The sequence below is a fragment of the Pempheris klunzingeri genome, chromosome 5, assembly GCF_042242105.1.
Source record: "Pempheris klunzingeri isolate RE-2024b chromosome 5, fPemKlu1.hap1, whole genome shotgun sequence".
Taxonomy (NCBI): domain Eukaryota; kingdom Metazoa; phylum Chordata; class Actinopteri; order Acropomatiformes; family Pempheridae; genus Pempheris; species Pempheris klunzingeri.
In genome coordinates this window covers 14,983,332-15,006,282 of record NC_092016.1, presented here as the reverse complement: position 1 = coordinate 15,006,282, position 22,951 = coordinate 14,983,332, and the positions used below count along the sequence as shown (strand labels likewise).

Below are 22,951 nucleotides of genomic sequence, written 5' to 3'. Positions count from 1 at the left end.
TACAAATAAAAAAGAAACCTCACAAATTAAGCTACAAACCCGTTAATAAGTTACAGTTTTAGACTGACGTTAATGCGGCACTAATCAGAGCACTGCCAGTAAGACTGGTGTCTGCATCGACTGATTGTTTCATGCCTCTGTAACCTCCACCGCCTTTGTTTGTCACTTCATGTGTCCATAATTACTGGGTTAACAATTCCACAAAAACCATGGCAAGGTCAGCTTTGACTCTGTGAGGAGAACTGGAGGTAAACACTGAGGTTGACTGAAGTCAACAAAATCAACATTTATGTCAACTGACAAACACTTTTCCTGGAACAAAACACGCTTGTTTTGGTTCACATATTTTGAGCCACCAGCACATACTCATCAGCATAGTTTCGCTCAACCAGCATGAACTGGCAAAAGTAGATTACGCAGTGACTGAGAAAGTTTCTTTCTCCAACCACTAATTGGATAACGTGGCAACAGTACTCAACAGATGTGCTATTTTTATGTGTTCACCACACGAAGGGGTTAGCTAATAGTTAAATTTTGAAAAGAAAACACCTGGAAGGTAGCACCTATAATTAAAGCTCATGTTAAACAATACCTCTGCTGCAAAATTATCTTTGCATGCTGACAGCTATCAGTAATAGGATCAGTAATACATTGAAAACAACCCAGAGCCATAGAGCTTTGAAAACTTCACTGCACTTCACTGCATTTCCACAACTGGTTGAATCTGTGTGAGGTGTCATGTCTACTTTATTTTTTTTTACTGTACTTTGCGCTTTATGCGGGTTTGTCTTGTTTTTGTTTTTTGATTGACATGACTTGGCTGCTGTAACAATATAATTTCCCATCGAGATAAATAAAGTGCTCTGCCTGTATATTAACCCGTCCAAAGTATATGTAAAGAAAACAATTATGTCCAAAAAGGTAGCAGAATAAATGAAAACATCCAATCTTTTTTTCCCCTTGAAACAAGATAGAAAAGTCTTTATAAGTTAAAAAAAATGATTTTACCGGTGAATGAACTGTATCAGTTTACAGCTAGACTGAGCAAGCATGAGGGTGTTTTGCATAAAATATCTGGAATTGGTTTGCTCAATGCTAAGGGAGTGACATTTGATCACTAACAACCTTGTATGTACTCCTGTATGGGTTTTTTTTCCCTTTTCCAGCTTGAAGGAAAGTTGAAGACATAAGACACCATGAAGAAAATTAATTATGAATGTGCATTTCTTATTCTTGGAACATTAGTGCTGCTTTGTGAGCACATAAAGTTTTGCGTGCAGTAGATCCAGAGATGTAAATGTCTGCTAACAAATATTTATTTTGCTACTGAAGATTTTGATTACATCTAAACTGAGGCAGCACAACAGTGTTTCACATAAGGGGTAAAGAGTTTATTTAGTTCACATTCTCTCAAGGACATCGCTGCAATGGCTGACCTGTGTTGACAAAGATTCATGTTGGTGGTGAATGTTTAAGTTTCCGTGTCTCCAATTTATCATAAATAACATCAACACATCTTTCACACGGGGTGAGGGGGGGGAGCACAGATGGAGATGGGGATTTATTTGTTTATACTTCCAAATTCTTCAAAAGTTTTGGCAATTTAAAAAAGTTGTTTGAGTTTAGGGAAAGTCTCAGATTATGGTTATATTAACATACAGAATTTAGACTCATACTTTTCTAATGCATTTTAATTCCATTGCTTTCAAATGTGGAGTAACTGATTCTTTATTCTTCTAATATTCAGCAAGCAGAGCTGAGCCAGAATGACACACAGCTAAGCCTTTTACTGGGTGATGCGTTCCAGGAGCTCCAGCCAAACCTCTCTTAAACAGCCCTCAATCAGTTACAGATTAGAAGTGTGTAAGCGAGCAGCCAGGCAACAGTCAGAAAAACGGCAGGCTACCTAGACACATTTCTCTGGATAAATTGACCTCTGCTCTTTGTTGGACAGACCTTTGACCCATCTCAAAGTCAGCTAAGATCAAGCCTGAGGCCTCATTCATCTGTTGTCTGATCCTATCTCATCAGCTCCTTTCAGCAGCTTTCATCCTTTTGTTTTTTTATTGCCCCCTCTAATGTTTTTTACTTTGATATCTACTTTACCCAACAGCATCTAAGTTGAAGGCTTGGAAGATAATCAGCCATCTTTTCTTTGATACTATCTTTTTTGCATTTACACACTTAACTGAAAATATAATAAAACATGTAAATGAGAATTGGAAAAGGTGATTCTTTGTTCTCCCCGTGCCCTAAATGTGAACTCTGACCACGATGTGGTAGTTAAACTCTCACATTAGCATTTTCATTTAGATGCACCAGACTCACCCAGATTCTCGCCAATGCTAATATTGGACTTTCTGGACAATAACATTACACAGTACTGTACACATGAAGTGATTTGCTGGGCTTGTATATCATTGCCACTGGATAAACAATTCAAGGAGCTCACAAACAGACTTAAAATGATTGACCGTTCACAGTGAAGTTTATTCCAATGTAATTCTATGTTTATAAGTGCACTTGATGAGTCAAGTGTGAGCTAGTAAAGGTGAAGGAAGAAAAGGACTTCACTTTTTTTTTGTTTACTTGATCTGTACGACGTTCCAAAAGTGGCTCAAGTCATCCAACTTCTGGTGGGAAAAAAAAACAGACAAAAAAAGAAAAGAAAACACTGGAGAGTCAGATGGCAGCTATTTGGCCATTTACTCCAGAGCGACTGACATAGTAGGAATAACAGCAAAATCCATATGAGCTGTAGCATGTGGTGGATGAAAGTGTTAAATATGGGGCTTTGATTGGGGTTCAAGTCCCGTGTTATACTGTGTGTAACTTTTTCTTCTTACACTTAGTTGACTTATTATTTTCACATTTTATACTGTAGTATTTCCAGTTTTCATCCACAGTTTGGTTAGGTTGAGGAACCAAAACTACTTGGTTAGGTTTTAGAAAAGATCACGGTTTGGGTTGAAAGTCATCATTGACTTTTCGTTTCACATGAGACATGAACGGCGGCTTTCTGGCAGAAAGCCCTGAAGACAAACTTGTCCCACATGCTAGTTACATTTAGTTTTACATTTAAAACTTGTGAATTGTCAAAACACTTGAACAGCCCACAAATTATTGTGTAATTTCACTGGTCTTAAGGGAAACCGATAGAACACTTATTATATCCATTTATATTGTATATGACATGGAAATTGTTTTTTTGATTCATATACATGAATGCTTGTGTGTGTTTGTAGTAAAAGTTATGACATATTGGCTTATATTGTACAATAAATGTGACTTCCATAATATCAATACATGTTTGTCCAATATGAGTCAGTACGCTACATTCTAAGTGTATACTAGTCATAAAAAGAGCAGCTCTTTTCCACATAGGAAATGAGCTAAAGGTCTTGTCATACTTGTGGTCTAACCCTCTCATGCCATGCTGTCACTCATAGCAGAGAGGCACTCGAGGTCCCTGCCAACTTTACAGCACACCACCAGCACTACTGCTGCCAAGCTGCCACAGCTTAATACTCTGCCCTCTCTTTTACCCCAGGCAAGGGATGTGCCCCTGCATGCTAACACAGTGCTAACACGCTACTATACTCCAATGAAGAGCAGCACACACAGACACACATGAATCTGACTGCACATCAAAGCATTATCCATCCATGATCTAGTAAATCCCCCCCAGCCTGCAAAATTAGGTTTTCCAGAAAATAACCACCACACACTCACACTCACATACACACACACACACACTTCCACCACCAGTGTTGACTCTGTGACGAAGACACTGCCAGAAATCTACAAGCATTTGATAAGTGACAGCTGGAGGGAAAGGAATAGACCCTTACCTCACTCTGAGAGGGCTGTGATATACCATACTCTGCTATAAGGTCCCAGAACTGAGATATGACATATGAATGTTATGTCTCGCCTGGCTAATGGGCTGGATGCTGTCAGGGGTCATTCTTTAGTAGAGTAAATGTCAGACGTGTTGCGGTAGAGTGGGTAATGTTTGGCTGTACTGTGCCGCTGAGGGTGATGCAGCTCTCTCCCAGCTGTGTGGCGTGGCTTCCTTGAGAAAACAGCTAAACTGCCGGGAGTATCCTTGTTTATGGTTGCATTACAATCCAAGCATCAAAAAAAGTGGTAATGTATACGCAAAAACTTGGTACTGAATCTTCCACTTTTGGAATTTTCCATCCATCATTCAGATAAACCAATGTGTTGACTCCCGAGGTGACCCAGAACAGACCAGCTGGAATGCACCAGTGATCAGAGCATGTGTGTACATGCCTCCGGCAGAACCCTACTGGGCCTAGAGAAGCATCAACCCAGTCAGCGGTGTAAAATAAATGACTCTATCTCTGCTTCATTTCACTTTTTCCAAGAGTCCTGATAGGAGAGAATACGCTGACGCCTCTTCCCCACAGCTGCAGTAAAGGATGCAGCTGCAGTAAAAGATGATGAGTGTCTGAGGGAAAGAGTCTAATGCGCAATGTGTGCGTGTACATTCAAACATGTGTTCTTATATATATATATGTTCACTCAGCTGCCTGCCAGATGACTCCTAATCCTCATCTAGTCTAAAGTCTATAGTGGGACAAGAACAGTTTCACATGATGAAACAGACAAGGTATGTGCCACACTCAGGTTTCTTTGAAACTCTCTCCAATTGTTCCATTTCGACATTACGTGCAATCTCGTCTTGTTACTCACTAAATTCTCTATTCTCGCTCTCCCACTCTGTCACTCATGTGTCAGTTTTTCCATTGAGTGTAGTGGTCCTTTGTGAGAGTGTCAGAGGGGCCCTTTTCACTCATCCATGGCTTTGGCTGGGAGTCAAAGGACGGAGCTGCTTTTTTTTCCATCAGGCAGAGTGGGAAGTTGGAGCTGAATTGTAATGAATGAGGTCCCATCAGCCACCAGAGGGCAGACATGGTCTGTCTTCCAGGTGTGGCTGCAATGCCAGAGTACAATCCTACTGTGCAAAGCCCTGTTTCATCAGTGTGTATTGTATACTTGTATTTTGTTTCAAAGGGACACCAGTCTGTGTCTTATCTTTGTGGTTTAAAGACCTAAATGTTATTGCCATATCATAATTTAATGTTAGAATAATCCCACAACTATACTTATATGGTATTATGTGATATGCTTTTGCACTTGCACTTGTTTTCATACCAAACTTCAGGACTGTGACATCATAATCACAAAAGCAGATCACGACCTGGACCGACAAATACATTTTTTTTTTTTTTTCCATCAATCTGACCATTGGAGTCATGCACACATACCCACAAGTATCATAGTAACAACAGTGGATCATTTCAAATGTCATGAGGAGAGCCCATACATTTGTGTCTGTGTGTGTGTGTGTGTGTGTGTGTGTGTGTGTGTTCGCCCCCCCGGGTGACACGATCAACACTAGAACCTTTCAATAACGTTCCCTTTGAAGTGTCTGAGACAGTTAGGGCCGAAACTTATGAGCTCCCACAGTAGTACTTGAACTGACTACAGAAGTGAAGGTCAAGGCCCAGGTGAGACATGTGCTCGCTGACCTTTGACCTTGGATCAAAGGTGACCAAATGTGTCAACAGAAGCAGTATGTCTGTCTGTTGTGTTTTGTGTGGCTTCAGTACTACCGTACGTTCATACCAAGCAACTATGGCAAACACTCTATGCTATACAGATGGAAAATGGGGAAAAAACCTTATTTTTATATAAGGGATGTGCTTTTCTATTATAACCACCAGAGGGCAGTAGTTAAACACTTCATATTTTCATGCAGGGTCTATGGAAGTTATGATCTGTCAAGCCGTTATAGACGGATATTCAAGATGTTGGTTTTCGTCTTTTATAGATTCTGCTTCAGTTGCAGTCACTGAAAGCCATAGCTATACTGTATCTTTAACCAACTCCTCTCAATATGCAAATACAGCAGTTGGGTTTCACTTAGAGACTGTAGGGGTCCTCATGTATTATTCATATCACATCACACATCAAGGTCTTAATAACAACTTACAGTAATTCCTCCACTGCCCGAGGCACATCATAGTACACAGCTTCACTTTTCCATACACATTATAATATAAGAAGCACTTGAGCTGACTGATATTCTTCCTTAACCACAGTGGTGTTTAATATATTATCCATCATGTTAATTATTTCAGCTAATGAAATCATTAATTATAAGTTTTTTCTATGTCAGTATGTAGTAGGCCTCTTGTCAGGACATAAAAGACAAGTACAGCATTAAATAAATCCCAATATCACGAATAATTTATACAAGTTTATAAAAGTTTTTCTTAATATGGAAATGCACACAGCAAGGTTCTTCAATCTAATCTGATCATCTACTCTACAGGAAACTTTCTTTTCACTAACCGCATACCATGATAGCAGCAGGACGTAGCATATTAAAAATGGATTTAATGAAACCAGCACTTTAGGAAGAGACATTTATTAGATCAGTAGAATACATCACCACTATCATCATCATCATGCCAAAAAGCAGCAGCAGCAGCAGCAGCAGCACTTCATATCCTCACTTTCATTGTATGTCCAAGACAGATGCAGTGAGGCCCCCTCTTCTCTTTTCTCTTTATAATGATGATCTTATCATATGGCCATCTCTGCTGAAAGCTCCACAACTCTTTCTCAAGGCCCACTCCAAATGTTTCTCATCTTCCTCCATCATGGATGAGGTTTGCAAACACTCACTAGACAAGGTCAACTGACATACTGATGTGTCGCAATGTTCAATTGTCATTGTTCATTGTTGTTAGCTGGTCTGTGGACTCTGAAATCCACAGTGAATTCTTGTTTAGATCTTGCTGATATTTTTTAATGGATACCTACCTCAGGAATTACAGTTTAGAGTCCTAACAGAAATAGTATGTACATCTTTGAAATAGTTAATATCGTGTACTGGATAAGCAAACAACAGAATAACGGTGACAACACCAGACTAGTATATTATCGCTATAGCAAAACAGGAACACTACAATAGTATTCACATGCACTAGTACACAGTGTCATACTTGTCGTACATAGATCATAGTATTTATATTTACATAATGTTCACAGCTACATTCCAGGTTTGTGTTTGTGTGCATTGTATAATAAAGGATCGTTATATTCAGAAAAATTAGAGTTTTTTGTATGTTACATGCAGTGAAATGAAGTTTTTACACTGCGCTGCCTGGTGAAGCATATGGGTATGAGGCAGTTAATGTATTAGTAATATACAGTATGGAAGCTGGATTATTGCTCACTGCATTTGATATGTGATGCATGTAATACTGACCAATATTGATAAATAACCTCTTGTCTCACTACAGTATTTGTGATAACAGCTATTTTAAGGGTTGTCATTTTAGGAGATTAGTGTGAAACCAAATGGCAAGTTTTAAGAAAAAAAGTCTGCACATCGAAAAAATATTTTCACAATGTACACAATTGTATATCAATAAATACACATGTAGTGGAAACAAAGTGTATACAAATGAAATGAACATGGAAGAACTCAGTATGACATTTTGTGCAGTGAGATGATGCAAGTGGCAGACATCCATTAAACTGACAACTTTATTTGGATGTCTGACTGTTGACACTGGCAAGAATCTGATGATTTAAAAAAAAAAAAGATAAACAAAACAGAATAATAAAACCTGACTTAGTTTGGAAAGCTTATGTAGGGCGTAGACACACAGACTTGTACAAAATCTCCCTGTTTACAACTGCTTTCGAAAGAGCTTTTCTTAAATAAATTTCTATCCGGGGAAACAACATAAAGCAACAAGCCAACTATAAGCCATTCCCTTTAGTATGAGGAGACGTCATAGAATACAGTATTTACACATCTTAGCTACATAATTATATTTATCGACAAATGGTGACTGTTGCTCCCAGTTTCTTGCAGTGCTTGGGCATTTTTCTTTCTTACATTGATGATTTAACCATCTACAATACCAAAAATTACCAAATATCCCATCGTGTGCCTTCCAAGAGATTCACTTATTTTGTGCTTGTAATTCCACAGCAAGTCCATTTACTCTCCACACTGTTTTAATACAATCCCACATCTGCTTCTTTCAAATTTGTGAAGTAAAAAAGAAATGATCAGTTATTTTTAGGTATCTACTTAGTTTCACGCTGATAAAGACACCTAACTAGCATGCCATGAGACAATGCCATTGACACAGCCATCTCAACATGTCAGTCATGTCTATAGGGTGGTTACATGTATCCTGTCCTTGTGCTGGTTGACACTGTCGCTCTGCAGTGTTCAGGCCACAGTGGCCAGCTGAGATAATATGCTCCAATGGTCCGGTGTAATACAACATCCTGCTTCCTGCAGTCCTCTGTACTGGCGTACTGTAAACATGGCTGCCCACGCACAGAACACATCAGCCAGCAGATCACCTTTTTCCAGTTTAACTTTTCTATCCAGTCTTTGCGGAAGAAGTCTGTATCTCAGTATGGCGGAGAGAAATGAGTAAGTTAATCAGGGTTACAGAATGAGAGCTGGGTGTGATTTCAGGTTTGGGTGTTAAAAGTCAAGGTTTATGGATCAGACACTGCGGGGGGCCCTCTCCAGTTCATGGGTCCTGCGGTTGCGGCCCTTCTGCCTCTCTTGCAGGTGTTTCCACTTGGCTGCCAGCCCTTGAGCATGCATGTGGGTGTGAGGGTTCACCACAACCTTCTGCTGTTGCTGTTGCTGCTGTTGCTGCTGGTGTATTTGTACTTGCTGCACCAGATGAGCTTTCTGCCTCCTGTGTTTCCTCTCCCTTTTCCATACCTGCTCACAGAACTCGTCCACACTGTTCAGTGTCGGGTGATTGACCAAAGACAGGAAGTCTCTGTACCACAGCTTTTGAGTGGGAGTTTCTTGAGGTGAGGGGCGATCCTGAGCAGGGATGGTGGCTGCGGCCTCTTCATTGCGATGTAGCAGATCCTCCAGGCGTTCAGTGTCAATGACCTCTAAAGTCACCTTTAGGAGTGTCTGCATGAAGCCGTGTTCCACCGCGTGGCACAGATAGATCCCCGAATCCTTCTTGTTAAGTGTGCGAATCAGTAGGCCCTGTTCCGTGTGGATGAAACGTTCCTCTGATTTGATCTACAAAATTAGAAAATTGGAAGCGAGAGAGACAAAATGACAGAATGAAGGACACAGAGATAAAATATGATGGGAAATATGAGATTGAACATCCCAAAAATCTAATCAGCTTATTGTTTGATGTTTTTATTATTTCACACAAATCAATTGTGACATTAAATTAAATATAATGCTGTTTTGTCTAAAATAGTCTTCATCAAGAAGTACCGTCTATCATTATTTATCTTCATCTATATTAACAAAAAACATAAAGTGTGTGCTGAGGTAGCTCTTACCTCTTGTTTGCGGTCATCAGTAGAGCGCTGATACTGCCAGTATGTCAGGGCTCTTTGGGACTTGGGACTACACTCAAGGAAAGTGCTACTGTTCTCCACACCATACACAGTTTTATCCAGAAGAGTCATCTGTCCACTTAGTTCATCTAGATAACAAATCAGAATATATTAGTCATGCAAGGGTGTTAAAGTAAAGTTAAAGTTTATTTCACATGCATTTTATCGGCTCAGCTTTTGTGATTTTTAGTGATTATCTGTATAAAACTCTCTCTGCGTTCGTGCTGTTGTCTAAGTGAAATGTGAAAAAAGGTCATTCTCCGAGTACTACCTGACTTTGCAACGTGGTTTTAGGTTTTTTCAGTGACTGCATTTTACATTATTTTGTCACATTGTCCTGTCTCTTTTCTTATTACAACCCAATCATGTGCAGAATAGGGAGCTCCCACCATGGATGCAGTCTTTGCAGCAAATGGGCTGTAACTAAAATCTGTGTTTCATACAGTCAAGTACATGCAATGCTATTCCACTGTAAGGTCAGTGTTCTCCCGATTGATGTTCTAAATACTGCTGTAAACGTAACTATTCAGATGCCACTAAAGTCTGCTTCAATTTATTCTCTCCCCATTTTCTTAAAATGCTTTTCTTTTATCCTTTTATATAGAAATAGTCCCCTGTCTGGTATCTGGGTTCTTTGGCTAATGTGTACAATGTTGCTGCCTACTGAGTGGGTAGCAACAGGTAACAGTTCATTCTGTGTCCGCCTCCTCAAATCAACAGCTTTCAATAAAATGTTTTTCTTTTGTGTTCAGTTTCTGTTTCAGTTACATTAAATAAATAATGAGACAGCAGTATGAGTCCTGTTTTTGGACTAAGACCACTAACAGGGCAATAGAATGGAGGGTTTGGCGACTGAGAGGAGACTGACCATGTTAATTACAAGCTGCACATGAACCAACTCTAATCTTCACACCACCAGAAACACATAAAGCACAAAGACGCAAATGCACACACATTCAATTGGCTTCTCTACTGTTTTGATCACCATTTTTATGTTCAGAGAAGAAATAAATTCTCTAAACATAAAGTCTTAGTGTTATGCTATTGGAAAATTGACACGCCCAGATTGTTATTTGCTTCAATATATTATTTAGAAATTCAAAAATCATACAGTATATGTCCTTAGTCAGAGTGATGATGTCTGAACTAAAATTTTATTAAAAGGTTTAATAACATATCGCCTTAAATTATGCCACAGTTTGTAAAAGACGTTTTTTTTTTCATTTATGTACCATGGTGTTGCAGATCTGAACATTGTGTGAGTGGGTCTCCATTTCTGATATCTTGTCTCCTTGTTCTCCTGCAGAAACACAAATATAAACATGTTCATGAGTCAGCAGACACACTGGTTTCTTTGTGTGTGTGTGTGTGTAGGTGTGTATTTGAATGTGGTTTGGATGTGCAGCAAAGCCAACACAAACAGATAAGCTAACAGCAGGCAGCCCATAGGATCAAATGAAAGTTTTAATTATAGGGTTTATGTGACAGAGGAATTCAAATGTAATCAATCACTTCATTCTGTCATCTCTCTGGGTTGCAGATGTGAAAGAAATGGAGTTTCAATACAGTGTCAAACACAACACTCAGAATATTTTCTGTAAACAATAAACGAGGGAACTATGGAGACACCAAAGCAAACTCATAACTTCTCCCCCTCTTCTTCCCACTGTTCCAATGCAGCATTGGTGTGTTGGTAATTGAAGGTTAGAGTTTGCTCTGTCTTATTGTTCAATGTAGGACTCCGGAGTCCAACTAAGAGCAAGATCAGGAAACTGTGCAGCTACCATTCAAATCAATAACCCCCATGGAGCTGTGAGTGGGAGGCTGCACACAGATCACACACAAGTACACACATACAGGAACACATACAGATCGGTCCACTATTATAACCACACTACCACCAAACCCCCAAGACCCACCTCACTCCTGGTTTACCCACATAGCCTCCAGACATAACTGACATTGGTTCTCATTTACAGCAAATAAATGAGGCTGGTTATATTTCTCACCTCCTGGTAGAAACACAACATTAAACCTTTAGGGGTTTTGGCTCCAACCCTGAATCCAAGTCTGGCTGCATATGTCTACACTCTCTATGTGAAAACCCTTCTATATATACCGGTTTAACCTTTGTAAAATGTAATCAATATGTTAAACAAAAGCAATCCATTAACAAGCATGAACGAACATGTTGTACATTCAGGATGTTCAATCTAAAGCAGATTGCTCAAAACACAAATACACTTCTCTGTCGAGGTTGAGGTTGAGCTTTTTTCTCAGTTCAAGACTGTGTTGATTTATTCAAAGAATGCATTAAATTCGCTGTGCAAATCTAGCCAGATGTGTTAAAATATCTGCTGTTGTGCCAGCAGCTTGTAGGCAAACTTCAAAAATACCAGCACAGTGTGTTGAGTGCTGGTTAGTTACTGTGTTTAAGGTGTTAAATAGCTTGTAAAACACAATGGCAGGATGGTGACATGACAAGTATGAATGTATTAAGTACCTCTTAGCCATGGGAAAGTATCTGGAGCACTCTGTGCCATCCCATGCACAGTACGGGTCCCTCGCCAGGCAGCATTCAGCACAGGCCTTGCCATAAACTTCGCATCGATGCAAAGGCATCTGAGACACACCAATGTCTGAGCCCAGATACAGTTGTTGCTGTGCAGGTAAAAAGAGAAAAAAGACTTACTGTTCAGTATCAGGTTATTTATGTCTTAGGAGCTATAATTAAAGTACTACGTCTGGCTGGGCGGTGTGCTTTAGGTAGTACACCTATGTTTGGCTCAGCCTGTGTTCGCCAGTAAAGCAGCAAATTCAACTCAGGAATGTGTGAAGACTCTAACTACAGGTGCTCAGCTCCCTCCTACCTGTCAATTAGGTGAATTGTTTTGTCTCTCCCTGCCATTTAAGTTGACAAGCTAACTGCTGCCGAAAAGTGTGATAAAGTGTTTCATCTCAAGTGTGTCTTTGCTCTGTATTTTAGCCGAGCAGCAAGATGTATCACCTAAGGGGACAGCTCTCACTCTCTAAGAGGAGGGCTTCCAGACACTAACATGCAAAAATAGTAGTAACATTCTCAGAATCATTTATGTTTATGGTTTCTTTAGTGGTTATAGTGCTTTGTTCTGCAATACATATTGCTATAGTTTCATTAGGCATGCAATAAAAACTAAAATACCTGTTTTGTTGAAAGTTCCATCGCCTTAATGGCTGTTGGCTCCTGTAAGGGAAAAAAATGACATTAGTGCTGATTGATTAGACAACAGTTGTAAATTCTATAATCATCCTTTAACCTGGAGTAGTAATACCGGTGATAAGAGAAAAACCTACTCTGAAGACAGTCATTTCTTCCAGTAGGACTTCCTCCAGGTCATGCCAGGAGCCTCTTGGGATGGATACGACTTTCAGTATCGTCCCCATATCTAGCACACAATGGAAGCACACATGTTGAGTTAATTTCTACTATATAGTAAATGCTTATTTATTTCAATTAGACATTTATTGTGACAATGTTTCAGTTTACAAGATACAGTTTGTATGCAAAAAATGACAAGGCTATACCTGTGCCTATGAACATGACGTCATACTGGCCATCCTCAGCTTCTACTTTATCCACCACTATCTGGGTGAACTGGTAGTCCACATCTGTTTTAACTATGATTGGTCTATTGTTGATGGGATAGACCGGATTGAACATGGCTGGGTGGCTTCTAGCAAAAGTTACGACTTCATCAGGAAGATCCTTTGTTGTATCAAATCCTCCAAATGTCTTGCTCGGGCACTGTGAAGAAAAAAAGTCAACTCTTATAATGATTACATTGTGGAACATAAAGGAGAATTGTTTTAAAAAGTTCGTAACACACTTGCACTCCAGTTAAGAGAATACTGTGCTCACCGTGCCAGGCCGGGGGTAGGGAACACGTCCCTGGAAGGGCACCCACTGATAGTTGGGTCCATCTCTATGAGCATAGGGACCCAGGAACACTCTCCTAATGTCTGTCATGCTGTACATACACACAGCTGAACCTTTGAAGATGTTGCTAGTGGGCAGAAAGCATATGTAAGTGTGAAAAAATGGCAGGTTCTTGTTGAAAACATAGGTCATGCAGTCAGTAATTGTAAAAATTCATTCAGTGTCAGCCACAGTACCTGGAAGTGGTAAATACTGCATAAATGATTGGACTCTTGGGATCCTTTGTGCTCATAAGAAAAACATCCTCTGAAAGCCAAAGAAAAGACACTATGTGTTACAGATATATTCCCAAGACAGCATTACCTCTTCAGGAGATGGTGTGTGAAACATGTTTTAAGGTGCTGGACAAATCACTTACGTAGTTCATCAAAGTGTGTGTCTATTCCATTACTGCCAGGCACGGAGCAAACAAGTCGAGCCTTCAAGAAGGTGGTCCACTTATTCACCAGACTCCTGTGACCTCCCAGGTCATTCTGTTCGACAGTTGACATGTAGAAGTTCATCAGGGAGGTTCATTGGAAATAACAGAGTCAAAATTTTTTAAACTTTTTTTAGTGTTTTGTTAGTGTATATTTAAACAATATTCTGTAGGTTTGTATTAGTATGCAGCTTTGTAGGCGGAAAAACAAAATACACTAGCTCTATTATGTGAATGGACGACTTGCATTGCCTAATTTCATATTCTGAGCTCTCTTGCTCTACTCTACTGCTGAGCTGAGAATTTATGCCTCATTACCCCTTGGTTGAATGAGGGGAGGTGCTCTGCTGCGGGTTGGATACAGAGCATGAGAACTGCCGACCCTATGCCATTGATGCGGCCATTTTTCCCTTTTCACGCCTTTTAAAGCATCCTATAGCCAGAATCATGTCATTCACATCACAAAACAGATAGGGTAAGAAGTGAGAAAGCCCTTTAAAGGCTGGCCAGTATACTCCAGAGAGCTTATTTAAAACACATTAGACAGACTGCATGCAACATAAACTTTTAATTGATTGTGATATAAAAACTTCATTGTGGGGTGTGTTTTCTCTTAATTACTAAACAAGCCTGTCAATCAACTAAACATCCATATTTGCCTCTTAAAAATGCATTTCCCGTTATGAATAATGGATTTAAAGTTTCTGTGAAGAGGAACGGTCTCTAAAGTACTGTATGTTCCAGTACAAACCCTAACAATACGTGTCTGTGCGTCTCACAGTATAGTGTTTGTTTTCCAGAACCTAGAGACACAAAGTGCTGACTCTCAAATACATATCCCACTTGGTGTTGATTTATGACAGTAAATTAGAATGTGTCCAAATATGCATAGGCCCAAATTAATACCACATCTTGCATAATGGATGGCTTGTCTTGCGGTGAGCATAGCAGATTCTTGACATTCTGGGTAATCAGGCTGTTGTGACACAGGCACGATATGCAGCTAAAGGGGAAAGTTGAGGCTGGACATCAATTCCACTGATCTGCAGTCAGCTTGGTTGATTCCTGCTTAATGAATAAGAATAGGATGTGGAACGTGAAAGCTGATACAAGGCCAGCGATTTAACATAAGCACACCCCGCAGTTGGAGGGTGTAGCAGAAAATCAGTGCCAAAGGCTGGCATTAGGATAACAGTGCTGCCATTGACAGCGCCTTTGCCTCTCAGGTTCTGTTGACATTTAACATTTCTCTCAGGTTTCTGTCTTTGGGAGTGATTGTACCACACACAACAAAGCCCACTCTTCTCCCGGCTAAAAATAATCACAGATAACAGCCCCTGAAAGCTGCCATTATGAAAGCCTCTCAGACACCCGTCAAGTGTTTTTCTAGATACAGAAGCTATTTCACATTATGTCTGTGAGAGTGTGTGAGCTTTTGTCTCTCTCCTTCTGTGTTTCTGAATTTTCCTTTGTGAGAGCCAGCTTGTGTGAGTTTCGTTAATTTGTGTGTACGTACTTTGCACAGCTGTCCAATGCGAGCATGTGTGGCCTTCCCAGCATGCTCTCCATCTATGGCGTTCTCTTTGAAGAACAGGTAGATTTTGTCATCTTCTGGGTTGTCGCTCTCCGGAATCATATGAACACCCACAAACCTGGGATCTGCAAAAAAAAACACAAAGAGAGAAAAACATAGTGAGTAATTACATTTACCTAAAAATGTTTATTCATTTAGCACTTTTCGGAAAAAAAAGGTTGCTTCACAAAATACTACACATACTTTACAGGCAGGATAGTAAACACAAGAGCAACAAAGTCAGCAAATGAGTCCCATCTTAAGCCAAACAAGGAGATCATCTAGTAGATATTGTTAAGATGACACTGAAGATTATTACTCAACAATTAATGAATGTACTCAAGGGCTTCACCATGTAGAGCCTGATAGGTAATAGCTAAAGTCTTATATTGAATTCTTAACTCCACCGGCAGCCAATGGAGAGAAGCCAAAACTTGAGTAATGCGCTCTTTGCTCTTGATCAAGATGCTGGAATATGTTGAACCATCTGTAAAGACTCCACAGCCACTTGCTTAAAGCAGGAATATGATGAAATACACTAAAATAGTGTAAAGACACTAACGCATGGACTAGTTTCTCAGTCCTTTCAAACAATAGAATATGTTTCTTGACATGCACAGAAAAATTGAGACAGGGACGAAACCTATAACCTATAAAACCTATAAAAAAAAAGAAATCTTGTTGTCCCGTATATCATGTAAATACAACTTGGTATTGAAGGATTAAAATCCGGGAGACGGCTGCAGGTTCAATAATAACAATAATGGCCAATGTTAACAACGTCTGTTTTATCTTCATTTAAATTGAGAAAAACTTCTCTACAGTCTATAAAGTCCAGGTGGTCCCTTGGGTTAGTTAGCTTGTTGAGATCAACAGTGTTGACTGACAAATATGGTTGAATGTCATCTGCATAAAAGTGGAAAGCTATATAAACTAGTCATTTAAAGGCCTGAGGGTTATATATTGATAGAAAATAAAATAGGTACAAGAACAACATCTTGAAACAGCAGGTCAGAACCAGTCAGCAACCACCATGAAAATGTTCTTTTCATAAATAGCACATAAACAGTTGCTTGCAAAATCAAGGACCCAAGAAATATTGCTTTTGATAACTAATCATGAATCTGATCAAAGACAGTGGTTTTCCTCTTCTCTCTCACCATTTAGCCATCGGGAGTCATGTTGCTCCGTCCTGATTGGATGATGCTTGCCGAGAGTGCGAAAGATGGCAAAATCCCGCCCCATGAAGTCAGCTGATGTCCCAGCATACAGTTCCCCATCTGGGAGTAAGAGGAATGCAGTGTGTTAGTGTAGTAACATTGGATGAGAAAACAGTCTGAGGTGATTTCTCCCCAATGATGTAGGTGTAAAGGTCTGAGAAAATCTTCAGGGGCTTAGCAGTACAGGTAGACTTGGAGTCCTGAGAGAACACAGACAGTGACAGATGTGATGAACATCAGGAGTGTGAAATTGACATTAAAACAGTAGGCAGGGCTGAGAAGGGGGCCAAGGGAAGGATGAACAGATAGAGGAACAGATGAGGAGGGACAGGACAGAGGTGTGAGACAAGGGGAGTACATAATAATGCTGGTGAACAGGGAGAGAGAAAGGGGAGAGGAGATGAGGGTTGATGGGCTGGAAAATGGCCATCTGCTAGGTTAAACGGTGTGGTATAACGCAATGTGACTGGCAATGATTGGGGGTAGAGAAATAAGACATGGTCACATAGTTCTGGTTTATTTGCCAGCGCAAAGAAAACTCAATAAAGTGACATCTCCCACGCACACCCAGCACTTATAGGAGGTAAATTCAGGTTGAAATAGAGATTACAGTCCTGCCAATTAGGGGTTCCTAGTGTGTAAACTCAAACTACAGAGCAGATCCACTTGTAATGACTGACAGGAATGCTCTGTTCTGTTATTTACATTTACTTTACACCCTATATATCTGCTGAAATGAAAGAGCAAGACAGAGGGTGTTTTCAGAACTCCCATGTTTTTATACGACCTTGCTCTTACACACAGAGGAACAGCACAGTGTATCCGGTCTTAAACTCACCAATTAGCAAGGAGGCAGTGAGCAACTTGGGATCATAGGGACTCTTCCCTCTGCCATTTTCTATGTGAGGCTCCAGTCTGAATACGCTGTCCTGGACATTCAGAGAAAGAAAATCATGTGAGTTGTACTGACATATCAAATGCAGGGGTTAACATTATTTTTTTTAGCAAGTCTGCAAATTACACAGGAAAAAAATATTTGCTTCAGTATGAGTGGAATTCTCTCCCCCGGGAACCCATTTTGCTGTCAGCACATTATGACATCCAAGTTGGGAAAAAACTGTGGTAATTTATGAAAATGAGCATGACCCACAGAATAGAATCTGAAATTTTAGTATGAGGTTGCCAAATTTTTCATATAGAATTATAGGAAAATTCAATACAAAAGTGCAGCCATCAACCAAAACCTTCTTGGTTTTAAATATAAACCCTAATATTCAGAAATTAATAGCTTATTTATTAAGAAGATAAATCATACATTACATGGCAATGCCATACTAGGCGGAAAACTTTCTAAGGGAAAAAGTGAAATTGTGTAATTTCCAGTCACATACTCTAACAGGAAAGGACTGAGAATGAAAACAATAAATCCCATCACCATCTATGAACTGGCGACCTTGACGTTCATAGAAAACCCATCAGATGAATTACATTTCATGGTTATGAGCAATATAAAGTAGATGTCTTTTCTCAGAGATATTTCCTGCCTCTAATTGTCTGTAAATAGCTGTCTAATGAATAGGAAAAGCACATTTATAAGTCTGACTCAGTGACATTTGGAGGAGAAGAGAGCAATTTTCTTCACTCATACTCTCTCTCCTTCTCTCTCACAGACACACACACACACACACACACACACACACACAGCAGTTCCATATTAGAGGGATGAATTGCAAATGCTGCAAACTATGAAACCCTGTGTTTAATTTCCCACCCCATTTTGCTGAATGAAACCATTTTTTGTACTTAGCAAATCATTTAGAGAATCCACTCACACCCAACTGGACACTGTCCTTCACAACTTTAAATACTCAAACTTTGCTATGACATGAAATTCTCACATCTTGTGAGAGGCAGTAAAGAAAATGTAACATTTGCCTGTACCTCAGGTTTCTTGCCCACCTCCAGGTAGGAGCACACAGGGTGGAAGGCTCCTGTCCCACACACATAGAGATGGGTCTGGTTGAACGGCTGCAACACCTTGATGAAATTTGAACACTCCCTCTGATGGACCGGGGACAGACAGAGAACAGATGAAGCAAGATGAATAATCCACCTTTGACACAAAACCATTTTAATGCCACAATATTTAAAGTCTCTAGGGCTTGTTGTGATAGCATTTACGACATTAGGGTCAGTAAAAAAGTGGTGAAACTGCTAGATATAAAATCCAGTTAGATATCACTAAGAATACAGGTCACAGTGTAGAACCCAATACAAAGAGATCTGTGATGGTAACAGAGCGCAAAACCTACTGTAGTGTGCTGTAACTGCCCAGAGAAGAAACCTAGCACTGTGTGGACTAATACATCAGAAAATGATATTATAACCAGACTAAGTATTACTGTTCATTACTTTTTTTTCCATTTCCTCAATATTCAGTACGCCCCATCACATCTCCTCACTGACACACTTGAGTCTGTCTCTCTGAACTCAGTGACATCTGCCACCACTGGCTTTAGAGATTTTATGCACATGAGCTGTGCAATTTCCCATGGAATACTTGTGAAATCCATACAGGAGGGAATTAAACTGTAGAATAACAAAAGAGGCAGTCAACAAAAGTCGACCATAATAATCCTATACCAATCAGAGTAAAGCACGCCAACGCTGGCTTACTGTCATTCTCCCAGCAGAGGATAAAAAAGTGATGTTCTTGATTCTGCACTCCACTGGGCTCTTATGTCTTTGCTTAATGATTACTGTAGGAGCATAGCAATATTTATCGCAAGTCTAGTAGCGTCAGAACATTTTTATAATCTTTAATGCTTAGTACTATTACTTTTAATGTTAGTATAGTTTATTTAATAATTTCTGTGTGTTTGTTTGTGTGTGTGTTGTATGTGTTGCTCCACTGCCATATGGCATATCACCTCGTGGTCTGTCGGCACGTGCCTGAGCGGACCTGACCTCAAATAAAACTGAATGTGTCATCACATATTCAAAAAGAAGGAAAAAAAAGAGAATAGTACCACAAATTATGCATGACTAAGTTCATCTGGCTTTACTAGGTCATGAGCAGGCAGCAGCCTCTGTTTGTGTAAGCTTTGGTTGTCACTGAAGCAGCTGTCTTTACTTTGATTTATATGGCCTGCTGAGTGGGTTTATCTGAGTAATAAACTGTTACAAGCAGTAACACAATATTGTAAGTATTGGCATGATCCATTTGCGCCGTGGAACCGGTCATACTTCTTAATGTTGAGTATGCTGATGCAGAACCCCAAACAAGTGTGTCTACCATGTCATACCTTACATTAATGGGTTTTTAATAAATGATAAAATCCTTAAAGCATCATCAAAAGAATGCAGATATCTTTAACAATCATGTTTAAAATTCAATCAGCAAATGTTATCCACATTTCTTGTGCCATTTATGAGGCTATGCCATAGATGTAGCTTTCATCTTCCTTTTGCCGATGTGCAGTCACATCTTTCACACCCATCTATCTCTTTAGTTCCTCTCTGCTCCATCTTCAGAGGTGTTTGCTTACAGCACATGAGAGAGCATCGGCAGACTCTCCACCTTTCTTCACCTCTCTTTAATTCTCACCCTCCTGCGACTCTATAACAGAAAGACCACCCCTGAGGGCACCTTATTCATCCATGCCACAATGTTTACAGAAAATCCACAAAAGACTTCATGGTGCTTAAAATAAGCCGTACAGAAGGGTAGAAGGGCAGGCGAGCTTGCCCTCTTAAGGCCAATGGCAACGCAGTGTACCAAGGCACAAACAGTGTGGCCGTGATTTTACATTCCAGCCTATTGCCTTAGGCGTTATGGAAGATACAATTCATAACACAGCTTGCAGGGAGCAAAGACAACCTCTCAACGTGTTTACATGACGTTTCACTACACAAGCTGCTCTAAAACTGCACTCGGCCACAGCAGGGAGATGTGATGCTTGGCTTGTCATGCAAGGGTTGAGTGAGGTAAGGAGTCTGAAAAAGCCCTAGCTATTAATGCCTCAACAACTCCTTTTTTTCCGTTTGTTTTAAATTGAGCTTAACAAATTTAATAAAACAATATTATTCTAAACAAATAAATATATTATTTCCATTCTTATATTTTTTTCCTATCACGTAGTTTATGCAAAGCTTAAACTTTATTAGTCAAACTGACTTAAGTCCTAATAGGTAAGCCTGCCACAATAATGTAGACCAGTTTGTTTAATTTAAATGGGACAAATTAGTCTTTCCATTGTTCACTGCAAATTATTCTGTCTGAAAGGATCATTTTTATTGCAAGCCAATCAAGGCCAAGTCCTCTTTTGATGTGTTCCCTGAGGTTAGTCTGAAAGTACCTGAAAAGAGTGGGATGTATGAACACACGGAAATTTCAGTTCACAAAGAGAGACACATGGAAAATTACAGCCTAATAACATCGGAACACTAATGCTTATGATCTCCAAGTATGTTTCAGTAGTTATTATTCATGCAGTGCTGTTATAACAGCATGTCTGGCAGAAAGCGCAGTGATTTCCCCGGCCCCACTCTATTAAATGGAGTGCCCAGAGGCTTGATAAGTGATTAAGGTCAAATGATGGTCTCAATCTTGGCTCTGAGATTATGATTAGACCTATGGTGAGCTAAGCGGTGTGTTGTCCACATGATAGATTGGATATGTCAACACACTGGTATAAAAAAAGCTGAAAGATAAAAATCTCATATTGTCTGTGATTAAATGCCATATATATGGAGCACAGATCCCATGTAATCCCAGTATAACTACAAGCGAGGTTTCCTTTGAGACCTGAAGAGTTACACATCTCCCATAGTACAAGAGAACAAAGACATGTTCACAACATCTGTGGGAGTGGAGGGGCAAAATGCTGACACCCACTAGCAAAATGGATGGTTTTAGCTCTTACCGAAAGATCTTTTCCTGCCCACTTGCATTCATCTCTTCTGGTGGGAGAAGCTGGCCAAGTGATCTGCAACAAAAACACATTTCCCATCAGAAAAGAATCACCCCATCCTAGAATCAATTTTACAGAGTGAGTCGATACAACTACAGCTTGTGCGCATGCATGTGTGTGTATATGGGGGCTGAAGGGGTCACAATGCGATTTGTTATCCATTTTGTTTCAGTTTACTCCATTATTCATCCAGGTGTGCAGAGAGCAGCTAACATGCCTGGCACAGCGTGTGATCGTGTGCGACAGCTCTTGTCTGAAATATTCATGAGGCACTTTTCTGTAGAAACAGAAAAGAATGTCCCGAGGTACCTGAACCCCTGACTGGCACTCTGGATGGAGATGCACACTTAAGGCAGATATTAAGTCAGTCAAAAACACAAACCAACTTACAGTCATATTAAATGGATAAATGGACAAATCCACCAGACAGAAAACCAAACACTGGTGTTACCTGTGCATAGTCTCTGCTGATATTGATGAGGTTAAAAGAAAAAACGTGGTCCTTGGCTCCAACCACGAGTCTTCCTTTCTCTTCGTCCAACAGGAAAGTGTGGTAAGCCGAACTGTTGGCCAGACCTTCAAACGTCACAAGGTTGTTAGACTCCAACATGTCTGCAGAGAAAAATGGAAAGAAAAGTGATGATCAGCATAACATGATAATCACTTTATGAAAAATCACAGTAATTGTGGGAAACATGAAAGCTGAAGAAAATCCATCAGGGAAATATTTATTCTATTACATTTTCAGGGGCTGTTTCACAGACAAAGCCTTCATTTTTAGAAAGCTTTCAACATTTCCAACCACCTAGAATATCTGTGACCACAGGTTCACTATTCTTTCTGCTCAGTTGTATTGTTGCAATGCAATTCCACATAAACTGAAAATAAAGGTTACCCTAAATACATTTGTTGTTTTGTTTGTTTGGATATTTTGGGTTTTTTTGGCTCTATTCCTTATAGACTGTCTCTTTTTTTTCCGTCAAAACCTCCCTCACAGCTTTTTTATGTGTTTTTGTTTTTGTGTAAATGTTGTGGCTGCCATTCCTTTTTGAAAATGAGCTCAGGACTAGCAATTGCACAGCTTGGCCAAGCAAGGCAACAGACACATAGTGAAGAACCACTGCCAAGCCAAATTGGACTGGGCAGGTAATGCCAGCACTGGGAGCCAGTGATCAAACTGTCTGCATAGGGAAGTGACCTTGACCAGAGCAGCCAAGCAGAACTTGGGACACTCACAGTGGAAATCTGGAAGGAGTATGTAATGTCATATGACTCTGCTAATACTTCATAGTCCAAACTGCAGGATTACTCTGAACCAGATCAGCTATTAGGATACGTCAT

The 22,951-nt window shown here is 39.9% G+C and overlaps 1 protein-coding gene across 2 annotated transcripts in view; it reads right to left on the bottom strand.

Annotated features, from left to right (window-relative positions):
- Positions 1-7,489: 7,489 nt before the first annotated feature.
- Positions 7,490-22,951, bottom strand: part of sema3ab (sema domain, immunoglobulin domain (Ig), short basic domain, secreted, (semaphorin) 3Ab) — a 40,524-nt gene continuing 25,062 nt past the window's right edge. For both annotated transcript variants that reach the window (XM_070831204.1, XM_070831203.1), the window contains exons 3-18: positions 22,062-22,222; positions 21,563-21,625; positions 18,579-18,698; positions 17,476-17,566; positions 16,578-16,697; positions 15,361-15,503; positions 13,785-13,899; positions 13,603-13,672; positions 13,349-13,493; positions 13,015-13,234; positions 12,784-12,875; positions 12,632-12,673; positions 11,954-12,111; positions 10,683-10,750; positions 9,394-9,539; positions 7,490-9,118 (exon numbers count right to left, since the gene is read on the bottom strand). In XM_070831204.1, coding sequence (XP_070687305.1) covers positions 8,573-9,118; positions 9,394-9,539; positions 10,683-10,750; positions 11,954-12,111; positions 12,632-12,673; positions 12,784-12,875; positions 13,015-13,234; positions 13,349-13,493; positions 13,603-13,672; positions 13,785-13,899; positions 15,361-15,503; positions 16,578-16,697; positions 17,476-17,566; positions 18,579-18,698; positions 21,563-21,625; positions 22,062-22,222 — 2,300 coding nt within the window. In that variant the 3' untranslated portion in view covers positions 7,490-8,572. The remainder of the gene's footprint in view (positions 9,119-9,393; positions 9,540-10,682; positions 10,751-11,953; positions 12,112-12,631; positions 12,674-12,783; positions 12,876-13,014; positions 13,235-13,348; positions 13,494-13,602; positions 13,673-13,784; positions 13,900-15,360; positions 15,504-16,577; positions 16,698-17,475; positions 17,567-18,578; positions 18,699-21,562; positions 21,626-22,061; positions 22,223-22,951) is intronic.